At 62.6% G+C, this 11455-nt stretch overlaps 1 protein-coding gene across 4 annotated transcripts in view; it reads left to right on the top strand.

Annotated features, from left to right (window-relative positions):
• Window positions 1–6766, top strand: part of NADK (NAD kinase) — a 24961-nt gene extending 18195 nt beyond the window's left edge. For 3 of the 4 annotated variants that reach the window (XM_011377310.2, XM_011377308.2, XM_011377309.2), the window contains exons 4-12: window positions 1116–1245; window positions 1521–1629; window positions 1695–1780; window positions 2703–2805; window positions 3134–3288; window positions 3494–3593; window positions 3675–3832; window positions 4396–4478; window positions 4897–6766. In XM_011377310.2, coding sequence (XP_011375612.1) covers window positions 1116–1245; window positions 1521–1629; window positions 1695–1780; window positions 2703–2805; window positions 3134–3288; window positions 3494–3593; window positions 3675–3832; window positions 4396–4478; window positions 4897–5071 — 1099 coding nt within the window. In that variant the 3' untranslated portion in view covers window positions 5072–6766. The remainder of the gene's footprint in view (window positions 1–1115; window positions 1246–1520; window positions 1630–1694; window positions 1781–2702; window positions 2806–3133; window positions 3289–3493; window positions 3594–3674; window positions 3833–4395; window positions 4479–4896) is intronic. The other variant, XM_023521619.1, reaches the window with a different exon arrangement.
• Window positions 6767–11455: the final 4689 nt, after the last annotated feature.

Raw genomic sequence — 11455 nt, 5'->3', positions numbered from 1 at the left:
GAGTGACGGGCTGAGGCCGGACATGCCACCACTGGTACTAGTGGTTCAAGTCACAGCTTTGGAAGTTGCCAGGGGGCCATCGAGTCGTCAGGAAGCTGCGGCCCTTGGGCAGGTTCGCAGCCTCCATGGAGGGTCCTTGGCTGCATGTCCTGCGGCTGTGAGCGTGGTTTCCAAGCGGGCGAGGTGTGTGCTGACCACAGTGGCCAGCTCATCCACACGCCGACCTCTGACCTTGCTCTCCACGCGAGTCCCAGCTTGCTCCCGTCCAGGCTAGGACGTGCCCACCGTGCACAGTAATCGCAGTCATAGCTGGGGGCTCTGCCCGGGGGGTTCCTCCCCTCAGCATGGACCACGCACCACCACGCGTGTGGCCTCCGCACGCCGGCCCGCACAGCGCCGGTCCGCGTCACAGCGCCTCAGGGACTTGGGGGCTGCCGTTCTCGGGCAGGACCCACACTGGCTTTTTTAAAAATTTTACAGGACAATGTTAGGGTCTCAGCAAAATAGAGAAGCAGACACAGAGATTTCCCATGTGTCCCCCGCCCCACACACAGCCTCCCCACGGTCAGCACCCACAGCTGACAACTCATCACTCAGGGACCCCTTTACGTTAGGACCCTCAGTACTGTGCGCTCTGTGGTCGCATAGACCCATAGTAACATGTATCCACCGTGACAATCACACAAGCCATTTCACTGCCCCCAAATCCTGCCACTGACTTTTAACTGGTTTTTAACTAAAACTTGAGGGTCGGCCGAGTTGTTCCTTCAGTGGTGCCGACATGGGGGTGCCAGAAGCTCGTGCCGGGGTCTCCAGGGGCAGGGTCCAGAGTCGGCTGGATTCAGTGTTTTTGGGAAGCCTGGCGTCCCACCGGCAGCAAGGAGGGCACCAGGCTCGGGCGGCAGGCTCGGGCTGATCCTGGAGCAGGTCTGTGAGTGGCGCTGGCAGCGAGGGTCGTGAGGAGCTGAAGGAACAAGCACGTGTGTCAGGGGCCACCAGGTGCCTGGGGGGCGGGGCTCGGCCAGGCACAGTGAGCGGGGGCCTGTCTGCCACCAGAGCCACACTTCCAGGGACACGGCGCCGGTCCCGGAGTGAACGCCCCTCTCCCCTCCAAGGCACATCCAGGACCCTGCCAGCCAGCGTTTGACGTGGAACAAGTCCCCGAAGAGCGTGCTCGTCATCAAGAAGATCCAGGACACCAGCCTGCTGCAGCCGTTCAAGGAGCTCTGTGTGTACCTGATGCAGGTGAGCGGGGGTGGGGCTGGGCAGCCCAGGACCCTCTGCCATCCTCTGCCGGGGGGTGCAGGAGAGAGAGGGCACAGGGCTGGCCTCCTGCCCGGGTTTCCATGTGTCCAGCTCCAGGACCAGTGACGTCAGCAGACTCCCTTCAGGACAGCGGCCTTCGTCACGGCCGGGCAGCGGTCTGCTGTGACAGCAGTGTGCAGCCAAGGCACAAACCCGTTCCCCATCACGAGACGCCCGACAGCGGCGTGGGGCTGATGTGCCGGTCTGCCTTCTAGGAGAACAACATGATCGTGTACGTGGAGAAGAAGGTTCTAGAAGACCCTGCCATCGTGGGCGATGACAGCTTCGGGCCAGTGAAGAAGAAGTTCTGCACCTTCAGAGAAGGTGAGCTGCCCCAGGGGTCTGTGCCGGGCGCGGGCGGCCGTGACACTGTCCCTGTCGTTCCGCAGACTACGACGACATTTCCAACCAGATCGATTTCATCATCTGCCTGGGCGGGGACGGCACCCTGCTCTACGCCTCCTCGCTCTTCCAGGTGAGGCCCCCGCGGCCCCCGCGGCCCCGGCGGCGCGCCTCCTGCCGCAGCGGTCAGCGCCCCCGCCTGGCGCACACGTTCGGTCGTTTGGCGGTAGGTCAGGCTCACGGATAGGCCGCGTGCTGTGCCTGCTCCGGCGCGTCAGGCTGGGACGGGCCGACGCGGCTGCCCCGTGAGTGGGGCAGGGGCCAGGCAGACGGAGCCCGCGAGGAGCGCCGGCACCGCGTGGGCCGAGCCTCCAGGGCCTTGGGGGTGGGGGCGACGCCAGGAGGTGCAAGGGGGTGAGGGTCTGCACGGAGCCCGGTGCGGTCATCCCGAGCCCAGCCCGCCGTCCTGGATGGACCCAGCTGGGGCCTTTCGCAGGTTGGGCGTGGAGGCCGTTGGAGAGGGCCTGGAAGCGGGCAGGGCGGCCACTGGGACACGGTCGGGTGCCGCAGGCAGTGTGGACCCGGGAAGCCCGAATGCTGTGCGTTCGGTGCTGGGGGTGACCCAACCCCTGCCGCGCTCACCTCCCCCCGTGGCCCCCGTCCTCACCGGCAGGGGCTGCAGAGCCACCCATGAGGGGACCAAGAGTCCACTCTCCCCTCACCGCCGTTCCTGTCAGGGTCATCTGGCCTCCCCAGACCCGGCCGGGTGCCGGCCGCCGGCGCTCACGGCCACCGCTCCTTCTTGTCCCCTGGCCAGTGGCCCGATCGGTCTCGTTGTCTTTGTCTCTCCTCCGGGCCTCCGTGGCATCCCACCGACCCCGTGTGTGGTCACCGCATGTCACCCAGCCCTGCCCCCACTGGGACACCTCGCCCCCCCACCCGCGTAGCGTCAGCCCCTTCCACAGATGGTCGGGGCAAGGCCCGGTTGGTGCTGGGGGTGACTTGGGTGACTCGCGTGGACGGGCCAGCTGAGTGAGCACCTTGCCGGTCCGCAGGGCAGCGTGCCTCCGGTCATGGCGTTCCACCTGGGCTCCCTGGGCTTCCTGACCCCCTTCAGCTTCGAGAACTTTCAGGCCCAAGTCACTCAGGTGATACAGGGTGAGTCGCGGCCCTGGGCAGGGCCTGCCATCCCGTGCGGGTCGGAGTGTCCCACCGAGTCTAGAGTGACACCTGCATGTTCTGCGGTTCGAGAATTTCTATGTTTTGGGCGTACAGACACCCTGCCTCTGTGGGTGGCGCGGGTGGGTCCTGGGCAGGAGCCGCCGCGCTCCCTGAGTGCCCTGGTTCACCTTCCAGCAGACACGAGGGTGATGCCCTCATTCTGGCAGAAGAAAAGGGGGTGCCTCGTTGGGAGGTTCTCTGTTTCTTGTGGGGTGTCACCCCATCCCTGCTGACCTCCCCTGGTGTGACCCGTCCGGGCCCGCAGGGAACGCAGCTATTGTTCTTCGGAGCCGGCTGAAGGTCAAGGTTGTGAAGGAGCTCAGAGGGAAGAAGCTGGCTGTCCCCAACGGGACCAGCAAGAACGGGGCGCTGGCTACAGACCTGGACTCTGAAGTCGGAAAGCAGGTCATGCAGTACCAGGTCTGTGGACAGGTCCCTCAGTGGGTCCCCAAGCCCTGCCCTCCCTGTCTTCTGGCCTAGAGGAGGGGCACAGGGTGGGAGGGCTCTGGGTGGACCCCAGCGGGGAGGCCCCCATCCTCAGGGCCTTCCAGAGAGCCCAGGAGCAGCCCAGCCGCCGGCAGGGCAGACACAGCCCCTCAGTGCGCGGTGGCCTCGCTGCCCTCAGGTCTTGAACGAGGTGGTGATTGACAGAGGCCCCTCCTCCTACCTGTCCAACGTGGACGTTTACCTGGATGGGCACCTCATCACCACAGTGCAGGGAGACGGTAGGTGGGTGTTGGGTGCGTTCCGGGCGCCCTGGGAACCTCACGCGGAGCACGGAGAGCGAACCTGTGCCCTGTCCCCAGGCGTGATTGTGTCCACCCCGACGGGCAGCACAGCGTACGCGGCTGCAGCTGGGGCCTCCATGATCCACCCGAATGTGCCGGCCATCATGATCACGCCCATCTGCCCCCACTCGCTGTCCTTCCGGCCCATCGTGGTCCCTGCAGGGGTCGAGCTGAAGGTCAGAGCCCACCCCTCCCCCTTCTCCAGCATGAGCTGACAGCCTTGAGCCCGCAGTACTGACCACCTGTTCTGGCCCAAGGCGACCTTGTCCCCAGGCCATGGCCCACCTTGCTGAGTGCTGGGAAGGACCTCCTAGTCCTCACCCCTGCTAGGCTCATGCTGCCGAGGGTCTGCTGGGGAGGGGGCCAGCCTCTCAGGCAGGGTGAGCGGCCCTCATGGGGTGGGGCCTGTCCACATCGGGGCCCCAGGTGGGCGTGACCCAGCCATGAGCCCTGGCAGTTGGGTCTGTGTCTGTTTGAACTCTGAGTTGGAGCCTGTGTTTCCAGCTGCGGGCAGGTGGTTGGTGACTCCGGGCCTGGGTGGACTTTGTCCTTTGCTCCCCAGGGCTGAATGTTAGCGAGACACGAGTTAACGCCTTCAAGGCCTAGAACTGGCCTTGGCACGTGGTGGGTGCTGTGAACGCCTGCACGGTCCCTCCCGGACGGCGCCGCTCCAGGCGGGGGTCCGAGGCGCTCAGCTGCACACACTCGAGTCCACAACTGTCCCGCTTGACACTTTCAGATCATGTTGTCACCAGAAGCAAGAAACACCGCCTGGGTGTCTTTTGACGGACGAAAGAGACAGGAGATCCGCCATGGAGACAGGTAGGTGGGCTGCAGGGCTGGAGCGCGCGTAAGGAGTTAGGTGTAGGCCCCGCAGACAAAAGGTATCACCGAGAGCCTGGAGGGTTCCTTGTCTCACGTGTCACATCGGGGAACCCATGCCTGTCAGGTTGCCACACATGGCCCCACGTTCCGCGGTACCTGTAGTCACCGACTCGGGCCGTGCTGGCTGTACCTGTCGGCTCTGTCCCCTCACCCTCCTTGCCATCCCCTCTGGGGTCCTCTCCATGGAGTAGGGTGGGCTAAGGGGGCCCATGGCTCTGTCTCGGGACTTACACAGTACCACTGGGGCCAGGCCACTCAGCAAGTGACACAGGCAGGGCCGAGGTGGCCGGCGGCCCGGGCACCGCTCGTCCATCGGGAGCCGTTGGCTCACCTGGGCCGTGTTGCCTCCCGCCAGCATCAGCATCACCACTTCGTGCTACCCGCTCCCCTCCATCTGCGTCCGAGATCCTGTGAGCGACTGGTTTGAGAGCCTGGCCCAGTGTCTGCACTGGAACGTGCGGAAGAGGCAGGCCCACTTCACGGAGGGCGAGGACGGCGAGGATGTGGGCGACGGTGACGGCCAGGGCTAGCCCCGCGCTCCTGCCACGCCCTCGGGGTCCCAGAGCCCCGAGGCCTTCATGCCCCCTTCCCTCTCTGCCTCCCCCTGCTCGCCCCGTGGGGCAGGCCGACCTGCACACGTGCCGTGGACGGTCACACACATGCAGGCCTCAGGTGTCACGGCGCTCCTGTCTGCAGCCAGAGGAGGAGCCTGGAATCTGCCTTTTGTTGACCAGATCAGCCATTTTTTAACATTTTAAATCTGACTTATTTTTGCATTTCTAACTAAGCCGAGGGAGCCGTGGGATGGCCGGAGCTCTGAGGCCAGCACCGCACGCCCATGTGTCAGAGCCTGTCCCCAGGGCAGGGGCCAGGGAACTTCCGTAAATCAGCTGATCGAATTCAGAGGGAATCGGAATGGATGACTTTTTTCTTAGGTGTTGAAAATAAATGTCTTACAGCCCAAAACCATTCTTCAGCCGCCGCGGTTCTCCCCTTAGGCCTGCACCTTTTCTTAGCACCCCTGTGGCAGGGCTGGGCCCGTGCGTCCCCTCAGGGGCTGCACTGAGGCTGCCCGGGCCCTCCTGCCTTGGTCCCCTGGCCCTTGTCAACTACCCCTGCTCTCGTGCGGCAGGTGCCGCTGGGTGCCACAGGTGGCCCATGAGCCCGCACATTCCTTACGATTCAGGGTCGGCACCCCCGTGCCCTGGAAGGTGTTTTAAATCCTGTGTACACTTTTTACAGATTCTTCTAAACTCTCTGAAATGCTCACGTGCAGATTCTGTCGTGCACTGAAGATTTCAGAGGGCTCGCCCTGTCGTGAACGGAGCCCCGTTCTGTGTTTGCGTGTTCTGTGTGACGGTGCTGGGACCACCTGTCCAGTCCAGCACGGCCGCTGCAGGTGGGGGAGACGGCTGGCTCAGCAAGCCGTGGTCCTTCGCAGCTGGAGCAAGAACACTGGGACAAAGGGGTCCACGTGGTGAGCACGGTGACCTTCCGTGCCGGTTCTGCGTGCTTCTCCCTGGGGGCCCAGGGTACAAGGAGACCGCGTCGTCCGGCACGCGCTCTTCCCTCGGTCGGCCGGGTGGGACACGTGTGTGCGTGGGGCCCGTGGTCGGAGATGAGACTCGGACTGCACGTGGCCTTGGCTGCTCGCGTGGCAGGTGTCCTAAACATGGGCCTGTTTTTGAGGGATTTGTCTTTGAGCTGCATTTCCATTTGCTAAATCGACGAGAAGGGAAGGGCTGGGCGCCTGCCCCAGGCCCCACCTCTGGAGCGATGGGCAGGGCTGTGCCTCGTCCGCGTGGAGGGTCCAGGGCCACACGCGCGGCCACCCGCAGCGGGTCTACAGAGCTGGCTCTGCAGCCTGAGCAACTCCGCCGTCGGCGCGTGTCGGTCAAGTGCTGTGCCCCCATCCTGTCCCTCTGGGTACCTCGGCAGCTGGACCCTTGTGCGCTCAGCGTTCGGCCCAGGGTTGGGCCAGGGCGGGCTCTCACCGGGCTTCCGGTCCGGAGGACAGTGGCACTCAGAACCCACGTTACTCGCTCAGACGAGAGAGCAAGTGCTAGTCCTGGAGCAGCATGATGTTGGGGTGATCTACAAGGCTTTGGGTTTTTTGAAGTAAATTCTTAACGTTTAATATTGTCAATATCCTGAAAATTTGTTAAATGTCGAAAGCCTTATTACTATTTTCAGATCCTTTCAATAAACAGACTTGTTTAAAAGTTGGGTTTAGTGACTTCATTTGGCTCTTTGCAGTCACCTCAGGGACACTGAGGGAGGTGGGCTGGGGCCTCTGGAGTCCATGGACACCGAGAATGTGCCCTTGGCACGTGTGGGAGAGATGGGGTCCTGTTTGGGGAGCCCCCACGTTGAATCCTGGCCCAGGTGCTCCGCCAGGCCCGGGCTAGGCAGGTGTCCCCGGGTGGGGCTGTGGGCATGGCCTCCTGTCCTGCAGAGAGGGCAGAGGGGAGGCAAAGCCTGCAGGACGCTGCCCTGAGGGACCGGAGGGGGCCTCCAGGAGGGGCTCCTGAGTTCTGCAGCCCCCAGGGCCCCAGAGGCTGCGAGGTCCCTACCCACGGCTCCAGCCAGGCCTGTGGGGGTGGGCACGGAACTCCTGTCTCCCTCCTCCCTGTCCTTTTCCTGTTCCTGTGGCCTCGTGTGGACCAGGCCTTGGCGTGGGACAAGGCTTTGCCAGGAGCCAAGTGGGCACCGCAGACATGGACACAGCTGGGCAGACCAGAGCCGGGAGAAGCCAGTGACTGGCCGCGTGCAGTCTGTCTGCCCGGCCCCCCGGAGCGCCTTCCTGCTGCACAGGTGCATCGCTGCTGCCAGGTGTCTGCTGCCCCGCCCCCGGGCAGGGGCTCAGCTGGCCTGGTCCGCGGGGAACAGGTACATCTGGGTCAGCCTGTCCGCATGTGAAACAGGCCGCACTCAGGGCTCCGGCGCTCAGACCTCAGGCCAGGACTGGACCTCTCCGCTGGCAGAGCGCCCCCGCTCAAGGAGCAGGGGCCCAACCCAGGGGCTAGAGTCTGGGCCCGAGGGGCTGTCTCTGGTGGGCATGGGCACTGCTCACAGGATCGCTCTTTGGCAAAGCCTGCTGACCTCAGGCCTCGACCGTCCGGCCTTGGGGAGCACAGCGAAGGGGTTGAGGCACAGAAACTCCGGACGAGCAGCCCCAGCCAGTGGTGCACCCTGCCCTGGCCGGCCTGCGGACGCCTCTGGTTGAGGAAGGACTGCCTGACCTTGGCCATGTGAGCAGTGAGGTCAGTACAGCCCCTCGGTCACCAGGACTGCTCCCCGGATGCTGGCCTGATGCAGTGAGACAGCTCAGACCCCTTTGGTTTTGCTACCTTGACCTTCGGCCCTGCTCCAGGAAGGGCAGCCTGCAGGGCACACCCCCCGGCTGTGGCGGAGCCCCAGGGAGACCAGAGGCTGAACCTGGGGTGGGGGCTGTGGGTACCTCCGCCAGGGTCAGGCTAGGTGGGGTCAGCCGGGGCCAGGCTGCCAGGCGTGGGAGTGGGGAGTGCGCACCCCTGGTTGCCCACGGGCTGTTCTTCCCAGCAGCTGCCCTGGAGGTCGGTATACCCTGCTGTCCCCCACAGTGAGGAGGGCCCCCTGTGCTGAGTGTGGGACAGCGTCAGTAGCCTACACTTGGCTGCTGTGGCACTGCCCGTTGTGACCTTGGGCTGCAGACTTCCGCAGCCTGTTTCCCTGCCTGCTGATCGGGACAAGTCACAGGCACTGCAACTGCCCCCTACCTCTGGGTGAGTCTGGCTGAGGGGCCTGCAGGTGCGACCCTCCACTGGACAAGTTCTGGCTGTTGGGACAGTTGGCTTAGGCAGTAGCTGGTGTGACTGGCATCAGTCTGCCTTCTCTTCCAAAAGCCCAGACGTTGATAGAGTGGGCATCATCTAGGGACCCAGGGCAGTGTCCAGAAGGGCTCCTTAGCCACCCCAGGACTTGGGGGTCCCAGCCACCACTCGATGTCCTAGATTGGACCCCAGCCCTGGGAAGGAAGCTCAAAAAAGCCCTGTGTCATTCTGGAACCGGGCAGCCTCGGCTCTCCACAGCCCAGCGGCCCAGGGAGGGCCAAGGGGGATGGTTCAGGTCCCACTTGTGACCGAAGGGAACCAAGGTCAGCTGGACATGTCCACTCTTGCTCCTCCCTCAGGACCAGGTGGTGAGCGGCCCTGGTATCAGGGGCCATGCCCAGGCCAGCACCAAGCCCGGATGGGGCCGGGGCCGGGGCCAGGCCCAGGCAGATCCCACCCGACCTCACCCAATGGTGAGCCTGGCTAGCACCCAGGCCTGCTGCGTGCCCTGCTCGGGGCACTGCCCCTGGCCAGTTTTGAAGGTCCACCGCTCAGGACTGTGCTTAGGTCTATGAAATCCCTTCCCAGTGGGCTGCCCAACGGGGCAAGGCTCGCAGGAACAGAGCAGGAGCTCCTGATGCGTGGGCACCTGCTGTCCCTTCTGTCTGTCACAGCCTCGTTAGCCACAGTTAGGGGAAGCAAGTGAAGGCACCCGTGAGCCCCCGAGATGAGGAGGCCTGACAAATGGTGACTGTTTAAGACTGAAGACACCGAGACAACGCACGGAGATCTAAATGTGGGCCTGGCAGGGGTCTCCCCGGCCCCCGAGGGGCCGCAGTCAGGAGGCAGACACCAGGTGCCAGGAAATGACATGGTGCTGGCCAGTGCTTCCCGGCTGTGCTGGCGGGGTCCAGTGGCGCGGGGCAGAGCCCTGCACCCGCTTTCCACCTGCTGGATCAGGACCCTGTCTGCACTTCCCCGCTGCCCTCGCTGGCCCCTGGGCGGCAGGTGTCCGTCTCACCCAGCTGAAGCCACCACTGTCAGGCCAGGGCCCAGGCCCAGACCAAGCCTGTGGCGGGGAGGGCGAGGGGCAGGGGTCGGGAGGCAGACAGCAGAGCCCGGGTGAAGCTGACCCGTGAAGGTGGCAGGGAAGAACCCACTGTGGACGCTCACCTTCTTGCCTTCTGGAAAATCACCACTGAATGTCGTCCGAGCCCGAGCCGGGGAGCCTTCGGGGAGGGCACCCGGCCCCCAGTTAGGCCCTCGTGGTCGGCAGATACCAGTCGGCCAGCCGGGGCCGTGCACCCCGGAGCTGCGCGGGCCGTTCGGTGCCTCCTTCACTGGCCGGCCAGGTGTGCCCATCAGCAGAGGCTTGACCGGGCACACTTGAAGCTGACGGTCCAAGTTCTTTCACCCCAAATTCCACTTCTGGGAATCCAGCCAAAACTCCAGTAAAATGCGGCTAAAAAAGCACAGATCCATTGTTGTGGCTTCTCTCATAGCTGAAAATCAGCCACGGCCCAATAATGAGGTCACTCGCTCCCTTCACAGGTCGCAAACAATGTTCCTACAAATACGGCATAACACTGTCGTGGGGAAAAGCCGATTCCTGCTGGGGCCGCGGGCTGTGCGGGGTGCACATCTTCTCCCAGGTCCACGTGGGTCGCCCCACGTCCCACATGTGCATGGAGGTGAATGGCATGTCTCCACTGTACCGTCTGACTATAGATGTGAGTGGCCCTGAGTGGGCATCCTGTCCAGGGTGGGTCCCCGCTGCACCCTGAGCTGCTGGGAGAGGCTCCGGCCACCCTAAGCCCTGAACTGGGGTCAACAGGCTGGAAGATAATCTTGTTTTTGTTCATTTTTTCTTAAGCATACATATGGCCCACATTTATTTCAGTGTTTAATATTAGAAGTATTTTTGGTCTAAGTTTGGTGATGTTCTGGTCACCAGAAATATGCCATAGGAACTGAACTCTTGTTTTCATCGATTAGCCTAGGGGTCAAACTGGTTTTGTTATACATCGATTTGCTTAAAGTTGCTGACAGTTTCCAAGAACCTACGCCGATGTTAAGTGAGGACTCACTGTATTTAGAGACAAGAATGTGAGCGAAGCAGGATACAAACTCTGGAAACGCGTCTGTGCAGCAAAGGCTGCCTCGGGCAGTGACCAGAGGCCACGCAGCGCTGCCCAGCGGCCAGCTGTGAGCCCAGAGGGGTAGGAGCATGGCCCTCCAGGCTGGGGGCCTTCCTGGGGGGCAAGGTGCCCTGGCTCCTCTGACATCATCTCAAGATTATTAAAATGCACCATCCCAGAAAAAATGCAAGAAATTTTGCTGTAAAAATTGAGAGATTTTATAAATTTGTTTTTTAAAATTACTTGTTTACAAACGACTCACTCACCAGCATCAACCAGGACGGCTGGACAGTCATTAAGCATCTCAAGGGTTTTGGGCAAAGTCGAAAAATCCACCTGTGAACTTTGTTCCAGAAAATTATGTCCTCGTGACTACTCAGTTTAAGGGTGACGAACGCACATTTTGTCATGGTCCAAGGGGCACGTGTATGTAAATGCTAATTTCACATTTGCTTTCTTTCTATCATTTTCATTTTCAGGCCAAGGCCCCAGACCAGCCCCAGGGGCCCTCCTCGGCCAGCCAAGCCCTCTGCACACCCGAATGGGAGCGCGGGGGAGCTGGTGTCTCACACAGACACATCTGGTCCCTTACAGGAAGCACACTGCGGCTTCTCTGTGGCACGTCCGGATGGCCGGCATCACCACACCTGAGCTCTAGCACTGTCATTAAGGAAAGCAAGGGCGACTTGAACACGAGCTGTGCCACACGCGGCGGCCGACCTGACACCAGCGGGCTGAGTGACGAGCGGGCGCCGCACAAGGGCCGCTCTCCTGCCTGCTGCACGGAGCGGGGTGTCCAGGGCTTTCATCGCGCCGCTCAGACCAGCGCGCAATCTAACTTATGAACCGCTTATTTCTGGGGTTTCCCGTTGAATATTCTATGGCTGCGGGTAGCTGCAACCGTGGGAAGTGACACCACGCCCGGGGGGACACGTAGGCCCGCTTGAGCGCGATGTACTGTTTC

Source organism: Pteropus vampyrus, unplaced genomic scaffold (assembly GCF_000151845.1).
Source record: "Pteropus vampyrus isolate Shadow unplaced genomic scaffold, Pvam_2.0 Scaffold309, whole genome shotgun sequence".
NCBI lineage: Eukaryota > Metazoa > Chordata > Mammalia > Chiroptera > Pteropodidae > Pteropus > Pteropus vampyrus.
The sequence above is the reverse complement of the archived record's forward strand: the minus strand, read 5'-3'. Positions and strand labels throughout refer to the sequence as shown.